Source organism: Papio anubis, chromosome 17, assembly GCF_008728515.1.
Source record: "Papio anubis isolate 15944 chromosome 17, Panubis1.0, whole genome shotgun sequence".
NCBI classification, from domain to species: domain Eukaryota; kingdom Metazoa; phylum Chordata; class Mammalia; order Primates; family Cercopithecidae; genus Papio; species Papio anubis.
Window position 1 is genome coordinate 68,180,072 of NC_044992.1, and position 21,428 is coordinate 68,201,499.

The 21,428-nt window shown below is 53.0% G+C and overlaps 1 protein-coding gene and 1 long non-coding RNA gene across 6 annotated transcripts; one reads left to right on the forward strand and one right to left on the reverse strand.

The window, feature by feature from the left end:
- Positions 1-14: 14 nt before the first annotated feature.
- ST6GALNAC2 (ST6 N-acetylgalactosaminide alpha-2,6-sialyltransferase 2) lies at positions 15-20,847 on the reverse strand. 5 transcript variants are annotated; one of them, XM_021928023.2, is made up of 10 exons: positions 20,300-20,847; positions 13,590-13,650; positions 8,679-8,853; positions 7,516-7,684; positions 6,957-7,095; positions 4,869-4,972; positions 3,096-3,179; positions 1,798-1,897; positions 497-671; positions 15-391 (listed from the first exon to the last, which is right to left on the reverse strand). In XM_021928023.2, the coding sequence occupies exons 1-9, from the start codon at positions 20,422-20,424 to the stop codon at positions 504-506; spliced, it is 1,125 nt and encodes a 374-aa protein (XP_021783715.1). In that variant the 5' UTR covers positions 20,425-20,847; the 3' UTR covers positions 15-391; positions 497-503. The 5 variants fall into 5 exon arrangements, 4 of the variants coding, with proteins under 4 accessions (XP_021783715.1, XP_009189573.3, XP_021783716.2 ...); XM_009191309.4 differs by adding an exon at positions 823-941 and having other exon boundaries at positions 15-671; XM_021928024.2 differs by lacking the exon at positions 20,300-20,847 and adding exons at positions 823-941; positions 19,222-20,214 and having other exon boundaries at positions 15-671; positions 8,679-8,771.
- On the forward strand, positions 4,971-5,536 carry LOC103879000. The gene is made up of 2 exons (XR_001896529.2): positions 4,971-5,109; positions 5,306-5,536. It is a non-coding gene; the product is annotated as an uncharacterized LOC103879000 (long non-coding RNA).
- Positions 20,848-21,428: the final 581 nt, after the last annotated feature.

Genomic DNA, 21,428 nt, shown 5'->3' on the forward strand with positions numbered 1-21,428 from the left:
TATCTAGTCTTAAGTTACATTCTTTTTTCTCCCACTTTATTATGGAGCAGAAGTAAGCCTATCATGTTCTTAGAAAGGCTCTTAAGAGGTGTCCTGGAGTCCTTGAATCACTTTAGCCTCTGGGGTAGGATGCACCACCAGGAGGATTTGGGCTGGAGCTTGTGTGTTTGCCTTTCACCTGTACTGCTGTTTGATCTTGGTGAACACTCCACCGACATTTCCTAAAGTTGCTCAGTGCAAATCCAGCAAAGCAGTCCATTTTCCCTTGGCCAAGATTGAGATGTGTTGTTTTAGATGCATAGAGGAGTTTTCTTGGATGAGCCAAGGACAAGCTGGGGTGTCCTGGATTGAACAGACCTCGATGATAGTCGTGAATTCACCCCAGTGCCCTCTGTTGGAAAGAAAGGAAGGTGAAGATTGAAAAGTTAAGAAAAACGCTTTTGGCCACTTGAGAGGATCAGGGCCGCAAGTCTTGAAGAAGCAAAGGGTTCAATGCCTTGGGGTCAGCGCTGGTACAGCCGAAGGATGCCAGCCTTGTGCAGGTCTCTCCACAGGGCAGCTTCCAGGGACAGATCGTGGTTTGCATAGAATATCAATGGCTTCATTTTTCGTTCGAAATAGTGGTCGGAAAATTTCCAGTAGTTGCTTGTGATGAATCCATAGGCACTGACCTGGGCAAGGATAGTTATTGGATTAGTATTTGTTGAGCATCTAGTGTGAAGTGACATAGGTTTAGAAAGGTGTCCCCTGCTGAGGTGAGGATAATGGTCTAGGGCTTATTCCCACTTAGCAAGTGGCGAGATGGATTCAGGGGTGACTCACTGTGTCCCCACGTCGCATAGCTGGTGATTGCCAGAGCTGGGTTTGAAACTGGAGGGTGGTTGCAAAAGCCCATTACTACTCTCTCCCCATCCTAATTGGGGACTGCAGTCAAGACACTCCTGCATTAAAATAGGAAAAGGCCCGGTATGGTGGCTCACACCTGTAATCCCAATGCTGGAAAGCTGAGGTGGGAGGATCACTTGAGCTTGGAAGTTTGAGACCAGCCTGGGGAACATGGTGAGACCCCGTCTCTACAAAAAGTTAAAAAAAAAAAATGAACCGGACGTGGCGGTACCTGCCTGTGATCCCAGCTACTTGGGGATCATCACACCACTGCACTTAAGCCTGAGCGACAGAGTTGAGACCCTGTCTCAAAAAAGAAAAAAGAGGGAAAAGATACAGGCCTGAGTCATGGAGTGGCGTTTGGCCTCCAGCTCTCCGTAGCAGCTTAACATGGGCCATGGCCTCTCCTTGAAAGCTGCTGCTTGGCCCCTGCCTCCACGAGGTTCACATGGGCCACATCCCATCAGGAATGACTCTTAGGTGCTTTCCAAGTATTTGTGTGTTTGTGTGTGGGAGGCTAAACCTACTGCCCCACCCCCGCTCTGGGATGTCCCCATAAAAGAATGTCCTTATTCAGCCCAGTGTGTTGAGGAGATTGGCTTTCACAAGGGCAGTTTGATGATTTGAGCCTTAAATACCATATTGAGTGGCTGCCTTGGAGAAGAGCGAAAGAAGGAAGCCTGGGGAAGATGTCAGGAGCCAAGGCAAGGCTGGTCCAGGACCTGCCTGCCCTTCAAAGGGCCCTGGGTGGTGGGCAAGGAAGTGGGCAGCACTGGCAGCACTCTTGGAGCTGGGGATTCCGTGAACAGAGGCCAAGAGTCCCAGGTCCGAGGGTAAGGGGTATCAGGGGATCCTGCAGGGTTCTGTTCTATGTTCTGCCGGCATGGGCTTCTGGAAGAGAAGGCCTCTTACCTGGTCACAAGTATGCAAAGCTGTCAGCAGCATGAGAGCCCCGGTACTAGGCATATATAGGTCTCCAAAATTGGTGTTAATCAACTTTGATTTCAAGAACCTGGAAGCAAAACGACGTTTCAGCTCACCAGCTTGATGGTTGTATCATCACACTTCACAACTACACATTCAGATAGGTGGGAAAACTTCAAAAACTCAGGGCCTTCTACTCCTATCAGTTCTTTATTTGGTCCAAGCGGACTAAATGCAAAGATCTTTGAGACCTTAGGTAAGGTGGGGGGTGAGAAAGAGGAACCACAGGTGAAATCCTTCCCCCTTTCGGCAACAGCCTGTTTTCACCCCAAGCTACTAAGTAACCACACTGCCAAGGGCATAGGTGGCCTGTTAATTTAGCCTGAGACTGCGGTTTCTCTCTACCCCACATCTTGATTAAGTAGAAATCACGTGTGAGGGACAGAGAGCTCAGACCCTGTGACTGGACCCACACAGTCCAAGAGTGAGGCCGGGGTGTGACCACCGGCTCTGACCTCGGGCCTGAGTTGACATCAAGCTGTGCCAGGCCGATCACCTGACTTCTCTGAGCCTGTCTTCCTCTGTAGCATGGGACTAGTTGGAGGGGCTTCATTTACCTCCCTAGATCCACTCACCCCTCTCCAACAGCTCCCTGCCCTGGGATTCGAGCCTCTGGTCCACAGCAGGGTTTCTCGGTCTCAGTGCTGTTGACGTTTGGGGCCAGGTGCTTCTTTGTTGCTAAACGGGGACGTTCAGCAGCATCCCTGGCCTCTACCCACTGATGGCACTTGCTCCCACCACCCTTTCAACAACCCTGGACGAGGGCCATATGCACATCCATATTGAGAACTCCTGGCAGGAGGGAGGGGAGGGAAGGGAGGGGAGGGGTGGAGGCTGTTGCCTGGGTCCCTCCCCGCACCTTGTGTCGGTATGTTTGGGCCTGAAGATTCTGATGGCCTGCTGCTGACAGCCCCACTGCTGCTGTACACGTTATGGCCCCCAACTCCCAGTCTGCCTTTGTGAACAGTTCCTAGTAAATACACCTTGAGTTATCCTGAGTTTCCTGTCCATTTCTTGGGGACTGACATATATCACACTCCCTCTATCAAGGTGCTAAATAAAACAGTAAATGAAGTGACAGTGCTTCGCACACAGCACTCGGGACATTGGAGCTCTGGTTATTGGTCAGTGCGTGGGGCTCGTGGGAGGGCTCTGCCTGGATGTAGGGTGGGTATGTAAAAGCGGGAAGGAAAGGGACGCTGTTCTTCAGGCACCCCACTCCGTACCTTTCTGTCAGGTAGCTGATGAAGTCCGGATGTAGCAGCTTGAATTTACTGGCAGAAGCTTCTGGTCCAAAATAAGTGTGCGGCCTAGGACCCATGATAGAAGTGGACAGAGCGCCCAGAGCCGTCGTATTGCAAGGGGGAGATGGAGGGGAGGGTCAGGGTGCCAGAGTAGCCGCGGTACCCTGAGCGGTAGGAGCGGGGCTGGGAGTAGTAGCGGGAGAAGGGGGTGTAGAAGGTGGCAGGCAGCACGGTGGGGACCACATGTGGCTTCCCGCTCACCAGGACCTCGGGTGGGGTGTGGGAAAGACATCATTTTAAGATAAAGAGGTCGGCGAACAAATCGCTCTCTAAAGGTAAATAGAAGCCGAGAAAAATCATCGCTTAAAGTCGAGGGAAAGAGTCGAAATAAGACAAATTAAAGGAAAAGGATCCGCAAACTCCGCTTTCTCGGTTGAGAGATGCTAATAGGGAACTTCGACAAAGAACAAAGAGGTAATCAGTCGGATATTCGATGAGTCAATCAGGCGTAAAAATTTCGAACTCCCGAAACAATCAAAGGTCAGGATTCAAAGGTCGCTTCTCGGGCGTCAGAAGATAGGGTGGGGTGGAGGATTGGGCGGCCCCGCGGGGCACGTGTTGGACCTGAGGACTGGGGTTCAGGGAGGAAGTCCGGGAAGAGGGCTGTGAGGCACTTGGGGTGGGAGGGTGGGAGGGGGGCCGGGAGGAAGAGCCCCGAGTGGGGGAAGGGGCTGAGCTCTCGTGAGGCTGCTGGCCTGGAGGGGTGACAATGCTATTGGAACGGGACTGGGAGGGAGACTGGGTAGGGGACGGATTAGGGGTGTGGGAAGGGGAGCTCATTGGTGTTGGGGAGGCTTAGGTCCACCCGATGTCTCTGAGGCAGCCCCAAGGGCCCAAGCCCAGCGTGTCACAAAGCCCAGCTCAGACCAGCAGTGGAAGCAATTGTTGGGTAATCACCAGGGCGGGGGGCGGGGTGGGCCTGGCTTTAGAGCCCTTAACCCGTAAGGACCACCTGTAAAGCCGCTCTGTGGGGGTGGGCGAGATGTCCTCAGGGAGACCCCAGAGATAGGGCTGGTTGTCTGGGCCACAGCAGTGGCGTTGATTTTTAGGGACCTGATCTCAGGGACAAGAAATTATCTCAGAACCCCCGGGAGGAGGTTCAGATGAGAGTCAGGTGGTGGCTCAAGAGAGCTGGACCCAGGCCTGCTGTGCAGGAAGGTGGGAAAGAAGACAAAGGGCCCATTGTTTCCGCCTCTCAGGATGCTGGGCCTTGAGTCTGCTCTCCCGTGTCACAGGCATGACCCTGGGACGGATGCCCACCAGGAGGAGTGCCACAGACTGGCCCCGACTGGCTTCCAGCACAGTGTGCTCAATGGGACGGCAGACCCTGCCCAGTTTGTGACCTGGAGCCGCCGGGGGCAGCCGGGCTGGGCAGGGAGAGCACAGCCTGAAGCCGAGGAGCCAGACCTGCTCGTCCCATTCAGAAAAGCTGCCTCTCCCGCCCCGAGCCCACCACCCCAGAGGGCTACTGGGAACCCGGAGGGTCACCTGGGCTTTCCAGGGATGGACAGAAAGTAGAATTTCCCAGTGCTGAGTTACGTGAATAATTGGAGATGATTGAATTCTTAGGGCTTTTCTTGCTGCCCTTCACCCACCTCCTCTTACCCCATGATGGGCCCTGGGAGCAAAAGGGAGACAACCATAGCGCCCCTGCCCCTCCACCAGGCCCCACACCACCATGGCCTGGCTGCTCACCTGTCCCCTTTATCTAGGCCCTCAGGGACAGGCACGCCCAGAATGGCTGATCTCAGCATCACATAGTCGCGGATGTCTGAGGGGATGAAGATATACTGCAGGTCCTGTCAGAATAGAGACAATGAGCCCAGAGGGGAACCAGGCCATGCTTAGCTCCTCCGTGTGGACAGCCCTCCACCCAACCTTGCCCGCTGAGCCGACCGGAGAATTTCCCTTAAATAACTTTCATTCCCACCCAGAGGTACGGTACTGGTTTCAATGTAGGCCTGCAAATCCTCTAATGCTCCTTCAGGAGGTGGCACCCAATTGCCTTCCCCTAGAGTATGGGCTGGACTTAGCGACGCATACACAGGACTTTTCTGATAAAAAGGAAAGTGATGGTGCATGGCTTAGAGACTAGGTCATAAAAGGTGCTGTGGCTTCCTTTACGTTCTCAGATCACTCACTCTGGATGAAGTTAGCTGCCATGTCGTGAGGACACTCAGCCTACAGGGGGGCCCAAGTGGCAAGGGCCTGTGAGACGCCGCCTTGATGTCAGCCCCAGTCAAGCTTTGGGTCTCTCAGACGATGCAGCCCATCATCTCCGTCACCTGAGCCAAAACCTTCCATTAAGCTCCCCCCAAATTCCTGACCCATTGAAACCACAAGATGTTTGTTGTTTAAAGTCACCAAGTTTTGAGGTCATCTGTTACACAGTAATAGATAACTCATACGTGTACTGTGGCTACACCGAAACTGAGGCCGGGCGCAGTGGCTCACGCCTATGATCCCAACAATTTGGGGAGGCCGAGGCGGACAGATCATGTGAGGTCAGGAGTTCAAGACCAGCCTGGCCAACATGGTGAAACCCCGTCTCCACTAAAAATATAAAAATTAGCCAGGCATGGTGGTGCGTGCCTGTAATCCCAGCTTGTTGAGAGGCTGAGGCAGGAGAATCACTTGAACCCAGGAGCCAGAGGTTGCAGTGAGCTGAGATCACACCATTGCACTCCAGCCTGGGTGACAGAGGGAGACTCCGTCTCAAAGCAAAAACGAAAACAAAAAGTCTAAAGCTGCTCCATTTTGTTCCACTTCACAGAAGAGAGGTTCTAGTATGAGGACTCAGTGTGGCGTAGACACTATGGTAGGACACTCCTTAAGCCCCTGGTCAGGGGAAGAAGCTTCTAGAAACCCAGCTCAGCTTCCTTCAGCACTGCAGATTCCCTTTTCCTTGGATCCCCCTAACCCTGCATGTGGCACCCACAGCACCTGAGGAGGGAAGCTTTGAGTTACGGCCCCTGGGTGTGGGTGGAGGAACCTGGAGGCCGGCAGGTAGGGCCAGATGCTGGCTCCCACGCACTGGCTGCCACCTGGTGCATGTCCCTCTGTCTCTGACCCTCAGTTTCCTATACAGGGCTATTGTGAGATTTTGAGAGGCCACACCACATTCTTCCAGGGGCCAATGTGGGGAAATGGAAACAACGCCAGGGCTGGGGTCAGAGGGGCCTAGATCTAGATGGTTCCAGCTGGGTGACCTTGGACACGTTCCTGAACCTCTCAGCGTCTCTGCTTTGTCATCTGGAAATGGGGACAAGGGTCCCACTCAGGGCTGCTGTGGTGACCGTGTGTGTGCCCTGTAACATGCTAGGAACAGAGGAGGAACTCCATAAATCCCCTTCCCCTGGGAATCACTAGGACAGGCTGAGCTCCCCAAAGAATGCCAACTCTCAAGGTGGGGGGTACTCTGGGTTCAAATCCTGACCCTACCGCTGACTCACTGAATAAAAGGTGCCAGGCTTTTATCCCCTCACCAGTGAAACCATGGGTTGCACGGTCTCTGTAAAGTGCCTGGCAAGTCGTAAGCATTCGGTAAATGCTAGCCATTCATGTCCCATGCTGCAGAGGAGTCCTGTGCCGCCTGAATCCGCGGGGAGTCCGGGACCAGATCCCGCCCTCATCTTCAGTGGCCATCTTGTGTATCCAGAGTCCTAGCACACCCTCTGCACCCACTGGACCAGGGTGTGTGAGCCCTGTGGCCCCCCACTGAGGGGACTCCAGGAACAGTGGTGCCATTGTTAACTATAATGGCATGCCTGCCAGAGGCCTCACCTGTCCTTGTGGCACGGAGGTGAAGCCCAGGTTCCAGTAGGAGACAAGGGAGTTCTTCATTGTGTTCACAGTGAAACCATAGAAGGAAGTCTTGGTGCCCACATCGCGCTCGAAGCCTTTGATCACAGCTCCATTGAGTCTGGTCAGCACAGAAGCCTGTCAGTGCCTGTGGTTACACCAGGCCGTCTGTTCTGCTTCCATCTCCACGGTTCTGCCTGGCCTGTCCCCCCTGCCTCTGTACGACCACTCCTTCTGCCCACGGCAGTACCAGTGCCCAGTTGTCAGCCAGAATCCCACTCCTCCAGACCTCACGGGGTGACGCCCTGTGAGTAGGTAGAGGTGGCCCTGGCGGCTGCTTCCTCCCGGGTCCCCTGCACAGGCACCCATGCTCTGTCCTCAGGGCCTACTGTTTGTGTTTGCCTTGTCCATGTCCATGTGCCCATCACAACTGCTGAGCTGCCCAGGCCACTGCTGCCATAGCCCACTGCCCCTGGGGGAGACCCCCCCACCCTCCGGGCAACTCTCCCTCCCGCCCCTCCCCAGCCCATGCCCCTCATACCTGAACACATAGTCATGGGCATCGATGTTGGGACCCTGGCGGGACCCATTCAGAATGCCTCCGTTGCCCACCACGGCACACCGGATACACTTTGGAGGGGAGTCCCTGGGCGGAGCGAACAGCTTGGCGTTCTCTGAGCTGTTCAGAAGGCTCAGTGTGGAGGCGATGGCTGTGGGTGCAGATGGGGAGCAGCCATAAGAAGGGCTGGCATCGGGGCACCTGGGGCCTTCCCTAGGCTGGTTCTGGTGCCCCATGTCCCCTGAGGCCTGACCCCAGCTCCTCCCAAGAAGCACAGAGGGCGGGAGGGGAAGGAGATGTCTGGGCGAGGGAGAACAGAAAAGCTGACAGTGGAAGAGGGGGCTTGGCGGCCTTCACTTGTCTTAACCCGAATAACTTATCCTCTTAAGACTATTCCTAGAGAAGTGGGCTCAGAGCTTTAAAAAGACTGGGCCGGGCATGGTGGCTGATGCCTGTAATCCCAGAACTTTGGGAGGGTGAGGCGGGCAGATCACTTGAGGCCAGGAGTTCGAGACCAGCCTGGGCAACATGGTGAAACCCTGACTCTACTAAAAATACAAAAATTAGCCAGGTGTGGTGGGCATGCCTGTAATCCCAGCTACTTGGGAGGCTGAGACGCAAGAATCACTTGAACCCGGGAGGTGGAGATTGCAATGAGCCAAGATTGTGCCATTGCACTCCAACCTGAATGACAGAGCGAGACTCGTCTCAAAAATAAAAAAGACTGTATATTGCAAAAGAAAAGAATCGGAGGCCAGTGGGGGTTTGGGTGCAAGTGTAATGTAGAGGGGGCTCTGGGCCTGCAGTGTGGGAGTTCCTGCAGCAGCAACCGTGAGTGAGGTGGTTTGAGGCCCCACAGCCTCTTTCCTTGGCCACCATTGGACGCTGCAGCCTTTCTTGCCAGGGAGGCCCCAGGTCGGTGAGGGCTGCTGGCGGGGGCAGCCCCAGGCCTCTCACTGACCCCTGGGTGCTTGGACGGAGGAGGGAGGTGAGGCAGGAGTTGCATAGCTGGGGCTTCTGGGAGGAGAGGGGAACAGAGAGGCCCTGTATCACCAGTGCTATGAGGGCAGGGAGGTCTGGCCTACCTCAGGGCCAAGAGCAGGAAGCTGAGAGAAGGCAAGTGAGAGACAGTGGGCCTGGATTACCTTGGTAAGAGAGCCCCCGCCAGCCATACGGGGCTTTGTGTTGGCTCAGGCGGTCCCAGAGCTCTGGGGTGAAGAGTTCCCCCGACAGCAGCACTGGAACAGAGAAATTGAACAGGCCACGGAAGTGGGGGTGCCGCTGAATGGCCAGGTGAAGCAGGTGTCGGCAGGCCTGGCCCTGTGGGTAAGAAGGTGAGGGCTGAGCCTTGTTAGGTGGGGGCTGGGATGGGTGGGACTCCCCGCAGACCCTGCAGGGTAGTTGGGAGTTGTAAGGGAAGGCCTGCCCTGTCCCCTCCAGATCAGGGCCATCCTTGCATTTTTGAACTGAGCTGGCTGCTAGGGGGTCTGGGAACTTTCTGGATTTAGCCTCCCTAGCTCTTCCTCTCCCAGAGGCCATGTCCCCTTGGCCTGATGGCTCTGGCCTCATACTCCTTCACCTCACGCTTGAGCAAACTCGGGCATTTTCTGATGCATGGGTCTGACCTGCCTGCCCTTTGGTGGAGGAGTTTCAGCCTGGGCTGGGCTGAGGCCATCACCTGGATGCAAACCCTAACCCTGCTGGTACTTGCTGTATGATTTGTGCATGAACAGGCTGCCAGGAAGATCCGTGGTCTTTCTTTCCAGTGGTGCCTTTAGGGCCTAGAAATGTCCCCCCAAAATTCATTACCCAGAGCCTTGGAATGTGACCTTAGTTGGATCTAGGGTCTTTGGAGATGGAGTTAGTTAAGAGAAGGTCATATAGGGTGAGGTTGGGCCCTAACTAGCATCCTTATAAGGAGGCCAAGTGATGATGAAGCAGAGATCTGTGTGATGCGTCACAAACCAAAGAGGACGTGGAGCCGCCAGAGCTGGGGAAAGGCAGGAGAGGCCTTCTTCCAGCCTTCAGAGGCAGCGTGGCCCTGCCAGCACCTTGATTCTGGGCTTCTGGGCTCCAGAACTGTGACGATTCAATTTCTGTGGATCGAAGCCCCCCAGGCTGTGATCATTTGTTCCAGCAGCTACGGGGAAGGAACACAGCACCTCTGTACTTGTGGGCCTTGAGGGAGGGTGAGGTCAGGAAACAGGCCCCAGCCTTGTCTGCCCATGATCTCACAAGGTCAGAATCACACACAGTCATGGCCTGGGCAGGCCTTCTATTACTCCTGAATGGGGCTCTTTGTTAAGCCATTGGTTTGATCAAAGGGCAAAGCAGGAAATAGCTGTACAGTAATTTCTGCTATAATGCAACTTGTGAGTGGCTGAATATCACCATGCTGTGCAAAGCTATGCAACCATGACCATGGGGCAGCCGGGCATGGGGGCTCACCCCTGTAATGCCAGCACTTTGGGAGGTCAAGGCGGGAGGATAACTTGAGGCCAGGAGTTTCCATAATATAACAAGACCCCATGTCTGCAAAAAAAATTTTTTTAATTAGCCAGGCATGGTGGCCCAGGCCTGTGGTCCCAGCTACTTGGGAAGCTGAGGTGGAAGGATTGCTTGAGCCTGGGAGATTGAAGCTGCAGTGAGCTATTGAGACTGCACTCCAGCCTGGACAACAGAGTGAGACCCCATCTCAAAAACAAAACAACACAACAACAATGGCAAAACAAAAAACCATGGACTTTGAGAAAATGGGATGAGTGACATAACACTGAAAAGCTGTCAGGAATGCATAAAACCAAAGATACAAATTGAAGAAAGACAGAAGCACAGTTTTACGGATGTCCCATGGTTAAAGAATACTTGAGATTGATGTGGAAGTGGGAGTGGAAGTGGGTGTCGGAAGGGGGCAGTTTGTGTGATATTGTGAAATGGTGGAAAGAAGGTTGTCTGAAATCGGAGGGAATTGTGCCACCAGGCTCACTAGGGCAGGTGAACTCAACATACTCAGTGAAGCTGATGGAGATCTCAGGTGCACATACACAAAAAAATACTTTTTGTGTATTCTTGCGTGGCTCTGCTGAGTTGGGTGTGGTTTCTATGTTAATCTAGAGTTTTCACTGACAAAATCACTCAAAAGAAAATCCAGGCTGGGCACAGTGGCTTATGCCTATAATCCCAGCACTTTGGGAAGCAGAGGCGGGTGGATTCACCTATGTTCAGGGATTTGAGACCAGCCTGAGCAACGTGGTGAAACCCCATCTGTGCTAAAAATACAAAATTAGCCTGGTGTGGTGGCACATGCTTGTAATTCCAGCTACTTGGGAGGCTGAGGCACGAGAATCACTTGAACCTGGGAGGCGGAGGCTGCAGTGAGCCAAGATGGCTACAGTAGCCTGGGCAACAAGAACGAAACTCCATCTCAAGAAAAAAAAAAAGAAAATGCAAAATTTATGTGATGCTCAGATTGTTTCCTAATATGTCATTTCTTTTTTTTTTTTTTGAGACAGAGTCTCACTCTGTCACCCAGGCTGGAGTGCGGTGGCGCTATCTTGGCTCACTGCAAGCTCCGCCTCCCAGGTTCACGCCATTCTCCTGCCTCAGCCTCCCGAGTAGCTGGGATTACAGGTGCCTGCCACCACGCCTAGCTAACTTTTTGTATTTTTAGTAGAGGCGGGGTTTCACCGTGTTAGCCAGGATGGTCTCAATCTCCTGACCTTGTGATCTGCCCTCCTCGGCCTCCCAAAGTGCTGGGATTACAGGCGTGAGCCACCGGGTCCAGCCCCTAATATGTCAATCTTGTTGGAACAAACTAACAATTTCTTTTTCTTTTCTTTTTTTTTTTTTTTGAGACAGAATTTCACTCTTGTTGCCCAGGCTGGAATACAATGGTGTGATCTCATCTCACTGCAACCTCCATCTCCTGGGTTCAAGCAATTCTCCTGCCTTAGCCTCCCAAGTAGCTGGGATTACAGGTGCCTGCCACCACGCCTGGCTAATTTTTTGTATTTTTAGTAGAGATGAGGTTTCACTATGTTGACCAGACTGGTCTCACACTCCTGATCTCAGGTGATCCACCCACCTCAGCCTCCCAAAGTGCTGGGATTACAGGCGTGAGCCACTGTGCCTGGACCAAATTAACAATTTCAAAGTAAGCATTATAGCAGAACTGACAGCTGGCTTGCGTTTATCCCATGGATGTGGTGTCAAAGTTTCCTTCTTAGCTCTGACCACCAGGAAGCTCAGAGCTAGATATATGACATGTCTCCCACTTTGTGACACATTTTTTCCGGCGCTTATTTTACATTGTCTTATTTTCATTTCTTTACTTCTTCTCCTTCCCTCATTTCCTCATTTTATTGTATTTTATGTTTGTGCCCTTTTTTTTTTTTTTTTTAGACAAGAGTGTTGCTCTGTTGCTCAGACTGGAGTGCAGTGGAGCGATCTCAGCTCACTGCAACATCCACCTCCCAGGTTCAAGCAATTCTCCTGCTTCAGCCTCCCTAGTAGCTAGGATTGTAAGCATCCACCACCATGCCTGGCTAATTTTTATATTTTTAGTAGAGATGGGATTTCACCTTGTTGACCAAGCTGGTCTCAAACACCTGACCTCAGGTGATCCACCCACCTTGGCCTCCCAAAGTGCTGAGATTACAGGCGTGAGCCACCGCACCTAGCCATTTTTGCCTTCTAATATGTGTCCAAAAGCCACCTCAAACCCTTTGTTTTAGACCAGATGGGGACGTATGTCAATTAGCATCGAACAGCTCAAGGGTCAAGGTGGAAAAGACTTCAGGAAGCTTGAAGGTGACCTGGTCCAAGCACTCCTAAGGTGCTGGAGGTCTCTCTTCAACCTACCAATCAAGTATCCACTGGCCTCTGTATTTATTTATTTATTTGTTTATTTTGGAGACGGAGTCTCACTCTGTCTCCCAGGGTGGAGTGCAGCGGCACGATCTCGGCTCACTGCAACCTCTACCTCGCGGGTTCAAGCAACTCTCCTGCCTCAGCCTCCCAAGTAGCTAGGATTATAGGTGCCCGCTGCCATGCCCGGCTAATTTTTTGTATTTTAGTAGAGACGGGGTTTCACTGTGTTGCCCAGGCTGGTCTCGAACTCCTGAACTCAGGCAATCCGCCCGCCTCGGCCTCCCAAAATGCTGGGATTACAGGTGTGAGCCACTGCGTCCAGCGGCCTCTGTTCTTAAGACAGGGCCCCCATGACCTGCCCAGGGCTACTTGCTGTGTCTCTGAACAACTTGGCTGTCACTAAGCTCTAGCATGCAGTGAAATCTTTCTCCCTGAGGCCCCAGTCCACATGTCCCAGTTTAGTCTCTTGGGCATGGAAAACACCTGTTAAGCCTGTATTAATCCAGAACAACACAGTCATCATCCTGATTAACGGCAGCACATGGAGCCAGGGTGGGGTGGAGTGGGGTGGGGTGGGGGAGGCTGTATTGCACAATGGTTCTGAGCCAGGTTCTAGACAAGAGGCTCAAACCCCAGGACTACCTCTTTTTCTTGGTGCCTCATTTTGCTCATTTGTAAGGGCCACATTCTAGGGTTGCTATGAGGCTTCAGTGAGAGAACACAGGTAAAGTCCCCAAATCAACGCTGTCTGTTACTTACGGTTATGAGGCAGGGCCCTGAAGCTTCTCAAACCTTCTGGGCAAGCAAGGGCATCTTTCCAGAGCTTGGAGTTTGCTCCAGGGTGAGCAGTTTAAATGTGACTTTTATACGAAGTAGATATTTTGAGGAGTAGAATATAAAATTCACAGGACTATTTAAGATACAATCTTAAGACTCCGAAGAACTGTTCAGCTGGCTACACCCCATGAGTATATATTTATTCATCTTTCCCTGCTGTTGGGCCACAAGAAACCCTATTAGTCAGGTCTGAGCGGCCCTGAAGGGATGGATGCTCAGCTCGTAACTTAGGGCGTTCCGAAGAGCTCCTGCCCAGCAATCTCATGAGAATGTTCTTGTTTGCTCTTCTTCCCTCCTCCTCACTAATCTGAGGGTGCTCAAAACTGCCACAGGGTAGTCGACCACTGTACCTTTCCTGTCCAAGAATTCGATGCCTTGGGTTGCAAGAATGTTTGAAATGATGTGGTGTCCCTGGGGGAGAAAGCAGAAAAAAAGCAGGGGTCAGCAGCTCTGACCTACCCCTTGGAAGCTTTTGGACTGACTGACTCCCTTAGCTCTAGGGGCGGACAAAGTTTGTCTGTGCCTGTCGTGGTGGCTCACACCTGTAATCCCAGTGCTTTGGGAGACTGAGGCGGGAGGATCACTTGGGACCAGGGGTTGGAGACCAACCTGGGCAACATAGCGAGATCTCATGTCTACAAAATTAAAAAAATTAGCTGGGCATGGTGGCAGGCACCTGTAGTCCCAGCTACTCAGGAGGTTGAGGCAAGAAGATTGTTTGAGACCCGGGGTCAAGGCTGCAGTGAACATAATTGTGCCACTGTACTGTAGCCTAGGTGACAGTGAGACCTTCTCTAAAAAAAAAAAAAAAAAGCCTGTTTGTTATTTTGATTTTTTCAGTTCTGTACTCTTATTCTTTTTGTTGTTGTTGTTTTTTGTTTTTTTGAGATGGAGTTTCGCTCTTGTCACCCAGGCTGGAGTGCAGTGGCACAATCTTGGCTCACTGCAACCTCCGCCTCCTGGGTTCAAGTGATTCTCCTGCCTCAGCCTCCTGAGTAGCTGGGATTACAGGCATGCGCCACCATGCCCAGCTAGTTTTGTATTTTTAGTAGAGATGGGGTTTCTCCACATTGGTCAGGCTGGTCTCCAACTCCCTACTTCAGGTGATCTGCTCACCGTGGCCTCCCAAAGTGCTGGTATTACAGGCGTGAGCCACTGCGCCCAGCTCTGTGCTCTTATTCTTGCCATGTCTTTTCTCTTTAGGCACACAGGATACTGTCACCCTCTTAGGTTTACTTCACTGTGTAAACTCAGAGATCAAGACATCCCTCAGCAACTGGCAGAAATGTGGAGTTTATAGAACAGTGAGATGGTGGTTTAAAATATATGAAAATAAAAAAGATTGCCAGCCACCTGGAACTGTGACCATCTGAAGGGCCCCAGAGGTAGGCATTAGGTCTGAGATGACTGGGCCTCCGTTCCCCTTTGTGTGGGTCATGCCCACCAACCCTGAAGTACAATCCTGGTTAAGGTTATGGCTCTTGCTATGGTTTGAATGAGTCCCTCAAAGTTTATGTGTTGGAAACTTAATCCCCAATGCAACAGTGTTGAGAGGTGAGAACTTTAAGGGGTGATTAGGTCACTTGGGCTCTGCCTTCATGAATGGATTAATTTGGTTATTGCAAGAGTGGGTTAGTTATTGTGGGAGTGGGTTCCTGATACAAGGATGAATCCAGCCTCTCTTCTCTGGAGCATACGTGCTCTCTTGCCTTTCTGCCTTCCATCTATGAGGATGCAGCAAGAAGGCCCTCTCCAGACACAGACCCCATGACCTGGGACTTCCCAGCCTCCAGAACCATAAGAGGTAAATCTCTGTTTTTTGTAAATGATCCAACTCAGGTGTTCTGTGATAGCAGCACAAAACAGACTAAGACAGCTCTGAAACCTCACTTCCTGGGTTTGCAACCTGACTCCACCACTTGGCTGCTGTGCAATCTTGGGCAGTTGCTGAACTTCTTAGAACCTCAGTCTCTGCATCTATACAATAGGGATAATCATATTGAGCTCCTTGGATTGTTAGGAGGATTCAAACAGAGTGTATGTTAGCACATATAAAAAGTGTCCTCTAGGTGGCCAGGCACGGTGGCTTACTCCTATAATCCCAGTACTTTGGGAGGCTGAGGCGGGCGGATCACGAGGTCAGGAGTTTGAGACCAACCTGGCCAACACGGTGAAACCCCATCTCTACTGAAAATGCAAAAATTAGCCAGGCGTGTTGGCACATGCCTGTAATCCCAGCTACTCGGGAAGCTGAGGCAGGAGAATCACTTGAAACCGGAAGGTGGGGGTCGCGGTGAGCAGAGATCGCACCACTGCACTCCAGTCTGGGCGAAAGAGCGAAACTCGATCTCAAAAAGAAAAAAAAAAGAAAAAAGTGTCCTCGAAATGTTAGCTATTATTACCTCCTAAAGGAGGAAGAGAAAGGATCTTGCTGTATCAGCCTCTATTATTAGTGTCCCTTCTAGAGGGCAGTAAGGGGATGGTGTTCCTGTCCCCTCCCAATGCCCAATTCCCAGGCACTAGGTGGCCCCTGAATCAGAGCAGAAGGAAAACATGAAGGAAGGAACAGGGGTCCTTACCCTTTCCAAAGGGTGGCCAGGCTTCTCTCAGACCCCTCCCTTCACCCCAGCAGCCACAGGGAGCAGGTGCAGGGGACACTGAGTTGGCAGCTTGCAAGAGAAACAAAGGTCTCTTGTTGCCTGCTTCTAGGTGCTGAGACGGCTGAGCCACAAGGGAACCCGGGATCTGGCCTCCCTTTGGTTTCCAGGTTTCCTATAAAACCCTGGCGGGATGGCACAGAAAGAGCAGGGTTGATTCTTTCCCCCATCCCTCTCTTGCCCCCTTGGACTGTCCACCTGTCCGCCCACATAATCCCATAGTTCCTGCTCATGAGCACAATCTGACCCCCTCTGAGAAGGAACTAGGACAGTGGTGCTCAGACTAGTTGCCTATGAAACCCCCCAGGGAGGTTTGAAAAACCCCATTGTTCAGCCCTGACTCCTGAGATTCTGATCTGATTGTTCTGGAGTGGGGGGTGGGCATTGGTGAGTCTAATCCCTACCCTCCCACCCTAACCAGGTGATTCTGCTGTGCAGCCAGGCTGGAAAGCCTGACAGAGGAGCTGCGGAACAGGGTGGAGTTGAGACATGGAGCGGTGGGGGCTGGTGGGGGCCGGTGGGGGCGGGTAGAGCTGCAAGGGAGGTGATGGGGAATGTCCAAGTTCAGTTTTGCTGCCCTGAACTCCCTATCCTCAGGGAGGCCTGGTGCGACTTCAGAGCATCCCTAGTGCTCAGCAACTTCTCCCAGACACGCTCCCACCAATCCTTCCAGCCCCTGCCTGTCAGGAATCCAAGTGCCTGGGGCACGTGGGAGGGCATAGGAAGGGGGCCAGCCTGCACATGCCCTTCTGGGAGGTTTTACCAGACTGAGGAGATATGCGGACCATGTGCTGCGTTTTTCAGAACGCTAATTCTACTCACAACTTAGATCATATACTTTTTTTTTTCTTTTTTTTTGATGGAGTCTCTCTCGATCACCAGGCTGGAGTAGTACAGTGGTACACCTCGGCTCACTGCAACCTCCACCTCCTGGGTTCAAGCAATTCTCCTGCCTCAGCCTCCCAAGTAGCTGGGACTACAGGTGCATGCCACCACGCCCAGTTAAGTTTTGTATTTTTAGTAGAGACGGGTTTCACCATGTTGGCCAGGATGGTCTTGATCTCTTCACCTTGTGATCCACCCGCCTCAGCCTCCCAGAGTATTGGGATTACAGGTGTGAGTCACTGCACCCGGCCTTATTATTTGTTTATTTTTATTTTTTAGACAGGCTCTCACTTTGTCACTCAGGCTGGAGTGCAGCAGCAAGATCTTGGCTCACTGCAACCTCGACCTCCTGGGCTAATCCTCCCATCTCAGCCCCCCAAGTAGCTGAGGCCACAGGCATAAGTCACCATGTCTGGCTATTTTTTTGTTGTTGGTGGTATTTTTAGTAGAAACAGGGTTTTGCCATGTTGCTCAGGCTGGTCTCAAACTCCTGGGCTCAAGCAATCTGTCTGCCTCGGCCTCCCAAAGTGCTAGGATTACAGGCATGGGCCACCGTACCCGGCCTTCATATTCTTAATACTTAGCCCTAGAATGTTCTCTTTTTAAAAACATAACGTTGACAATGGATAGTAACTGGCAGCCCTATGTTGATTCTCACTGTCTCTTCTATTAAACAACAACAACAACAACATTTAATAGAAATCCCCATGTGTGGGACCCACTGATCCAGATTCTGCCATGAGGAAATTCCCAGACTGGGCTCCATTCTAATCTGCACTAAAGAGCCCCCTCCTTGGGCTCTGTAGAACCTGTCCCAGCTGCCCATCTTCCTGGACTGTCCCCTGTAGCCAGGATGTCCATTTGCAGTCCCTAGCTGGGGAAGCTCATGTGGCCTGCTGGCTCTGCCCAGAATGCCATCCACCTCCCACTCTCTCCCAGACTAAATATCCACCTCTCACAGCAAGGCTGAGTCCTGACCTGCCTCGCACTGGGGTTTAAGCTACAGTGCAAATATAGTGAAACAGCAGGAAAGGGCCAGGTGCTTGAGTCATACTACATTTTGAAAAGAGGAAAGATCTTTTTTTAAAAACAAAACAAAAAAACATTGTTGCATTATAATAGAAGTATAGTAAACTTCATACTTAAAGTTGTATTAGATACCTTGAAATAATTTTGTGTTTTAAAAAAAAATGTATTACTCAGGAGGCTGAGGTGGGAGAATCATTTTAGCTCGGGAGGTGGAGGTTACAGTGAGCCAAGACAGACCCACTGAACTCCAGCCTGGGTGACAGATTGAGACTGTCCCCAAAAGATTATTTTTATAAGAAAAGGAATTCATTTCTTACAGTTATGGAGGCTGAGAAGTCCGAGGTCGAGGAACCGCGTTTGGTGAAGACCTTTTTTTTTTTTTTTTTCTGCTCCTTGTGGAGCAGGGCTACCCCATAGGCAGTGGTCCAGAGTAGCCCAAGGGCCGTGGTGTTGGTGGGGCAGGATGTCACATGCAGAGTGGGGCTGAGCTGCTAGATGAGGTTTCTTCCTTTTTATAAAATTATTTTTAATTGGCACATACTTGTGCATATGTACAGGTGTGATATATATATTTTTTTGGAGACAGAGTCTTGCTCTGTCGCCCAGGCAGGAGTGCAGTGGCCCCATCTCGGCTCGCTGCAAGCTCCGCCTCCCAGGTTCACGCCATTTTCCTGCCCCAGCCTCAAGAGTAGCTGGGATTACAGGTGCCCACCACCACGCCTTTTAATTTTTTGTGTTTTTTAGTAGAGATGGGATTTCACCGTGTTAGCCAGGATGGTCTCCATCTCCTGACCTCGTGATCTGCCCGCCTCGGCCTCCCAGAGTGCTGAGATTACAGGCGTGAGCTACCGCGCCCTGCCACAGTGTGGTATTTCAATACGTGTATGCGATGTGTAATAAGCAAACCAGCTAATTAGCGTTTCCATCACCTTGAACTTATTTTTTTTTTTTTTTTGAGACAGGACCTCCCTGTATTGCCCAGGTTGGAGTGCAGTGGTACGATCACAGCTCACTGCAGCCTCGACCTCCTGGGCTCAAGGGATCCTGTGCTTCCCCAAATAGATGGAAGCACAGGCATGCACCACCATGCCCAGATAATTTTTGTATTTTTGGTAGAGATGGGGTTTCGCCATGTTGCCCAGGCTCATATCAAACATGTATATGCATTGAGATACTTTGTGTTTTAAACATCTTTACATACAAGTGACAAGGATTCCTTTTGAGACAGGGTCTCGCTCTGTCGCCCAGGCTGGAGGGCAGTAATGCAATCACAGCTCATAGCCTCGAATTCCTGGCCTCAAGCAATCCTCCCACCTCGGCCTCCCAGAGTGCTGGGACTACAGGCGTAAGTCGCCATGGGGTGCCAAGGATCCTCTTTCTTAATGCCTTCAGTCCTTGTCAGGTTTCGTACCCTCGTTACGCAATTCTGACTACAAGGAGATGTAGGAACTTCAGGTGGCGCCGCTAGAACACCCTTTGTTCTAAGAGCGCTGGACTCCTGATCACTGGCAAGCTGTTTCACATTCTTCTGCGACTTTTGTGTGTCCTTTGACTGCATCTGTGGAGACCAGATACTTACTTTGTTTTCTTCCCGTTAGGCCCCCAGCAAGGTTGGTGGGGAGTGCACAGATGGAAAAGCGCCGGAAAGGGAAAGGCTGGGGCTGCCGGCCTCTCCCTGAGGCTGCCGGCCCCTTTCCTCCTCCCAAACCCAGACTTCCCACGGCTTGGTCCGCTTTTTTTAGGCTAAGAGAAATCGTTTTGCGGCTTCTTCAGTCACTGGAACCACCACCTGCTAGAGGCCGGCTCCCAGGTTCTCCTCGTGGGGCACCCAGGAGAGGAAAGTGCCCAGGGAGGAGGAGGGAGTGCAGCGCAGCAGGCGCCGCGGGGAGGAGAGCGCGGATGGAGCCAGAAGTCGCCCCTTGTTCCCCCGGGGCCCGCCTCTTCGCGGATCGCGCCCGCACTCGGCTTAACTAGATACCAAGAGCAGAGGCCCAGGAGAAGGGAGCGGGCGCGAGGCGGGCAGAGACTGCAGCGGGCGGGAAAGGCGACTGGCCGCGGCCGGGCCGAGGGTCCCCACGAAGTTGGAAACCAGAGACTTGGGTCCCTGCCCAAAAAGCAGTATCTGACGTTACCGAGGGAGAGTTCCCGACAAAAAAGGAAGTTTTTATCTGCTTCGGGGACCCAGTAGATTTCTACAATAGAAAGTGTACTCATCATGCGGCGGAGGACTTCACCAACAAGGGTGCAGGGGCGAGGGCTTCCTTGGACCCAGGCAAAGGCCGCGGGGTCCCGGCAGCACGAGGTTAAGGCTGGGAGGGGGTTCTGGCGACAAAGGGCCGCGGCCCGAGTTCTTGCTGAGAGCTGCCCCAGAAGGGTCGACGCGGAGGTTGGGCTGAGGACTGCGGGCCGCCGGGGAGCCCTGGGCTGGGCGGCCTCCCCGCGCCCTGGTCGCCCCCACGCCCTCCCGCTCTGCGCGCGGCAGCGCCTACCTGGCTCCGGCCGCGGGCCCCGGGTACCGCTGCACCGCCGAGAAGTACAGAGCAAAGAGAAGCCCCGAGCAGGCAGCCGTGAGCAGGAGCAGCAGCCAGAAGAACGGCCCGCGCGGGAGCCCCATATAGCCCCGGCCCGCGAGCGCCCCGGCTGCCGACGTCCCGGGCAGAAGGGAGAGGCCTGGGTGGGCCGGGTGGCACTTGCGGAGGCGGCCGTCCTGTCCTGCCCCGCCCTGCCCGCCCGGTGCCTGCGGCACCTCCCCGCCCGGCAGCTCCCTCTCGGCCCCAGGTGAGCGGCCAGACGCTCCTGCACCCTCGGGGGCTGGGCGGCGAGTCCCCTGGGGCTAGAGTGTCGCCCCGGCACCTGGAACGTGCAATCCTCTGGCCCTGCCCCCTGCCCAGGGACTTCGGCAGCGGCCACTCCTGCAACTGCGCTCTCTCCAGCGCCCAGCCCCGGGAGGCCGCCAGTCTCGGCTTGGTCAGGGCGCTTTCCTCGCACGGTCCGGGTTTGGCTAGGTGCGGGTAGACGCCACCACCTGCCGCGCTGGCTGCGCTCTGCTCTCTCCGGGCCAGGCACTCGACTTCCAGACTCCGTGTTGGGTGGGCGGCGGCCGGGAGATCTGCCCGGCGCACTCCAAAGGACCCTCAGACCTGTCAGTCTGCGGACACCAGGACAGCTGGGAGGGGGCGGGCAGGATGAAGGAGCAAACCCCAAGAGCTCAGTCTCTGGGCTGGCGGTAGAGAGGGCAAAAGGGGGTGAGGTGCGGAGCCTGCCCTGATGTGTTGCGTGGGGAAACTGAGGCTGTCAGCGCTTATTTGGTGATCATCCAGGGTGGCCAGTCCCCTCAATCGCATTGAGTTCCTTTCACAGAACGAGGCCAGTCAGAGAGACCACCTGAAAGGTTCAGCACAGCAGGTTCCCAAACTTGTTGGCACCAGGGACTGGTTTCCTGGAAGACAGTTTTTCCACGGACAGGGGTGGGGGTAGGGGGGTTGGGGATGAAACTGTTCCACCTCAGATCATCAGACATGAGTTAAGATTCTCTTATAAGGAGCCCACAACCTAGATTCCTGGCATGCGCAGTTCACAAAGGGTTCGCGCTCCTTTGAGACTAATGCCGCGGCTAAT

Bases quoted from the DNA above. Each gene is read 5' to 3' on its own strand.
- ST6GALNAC2 (XM_009191309.4), bottom strand. From the start codon at position 20,424: ATGGGGCTCCCGCGCGGGCCGTTCTTCTGGCTGCTGCTCCTGCTCACG. The intron at 4,973-6,956 runs GTGAGGCCTCTG...CTATTCTGACAG, and splicing joins CCTCCGTGCCACAAGGACAG to GACCTGCAGTATATCTTCAT. The intron at 1,898-3,095 runs GTACGGAGTGGG...TTTTGCTTCCAG, and splicing joins ATCAGCTACCTGACAGAAAG to GTTCTTGAAATCAAAGTTGA.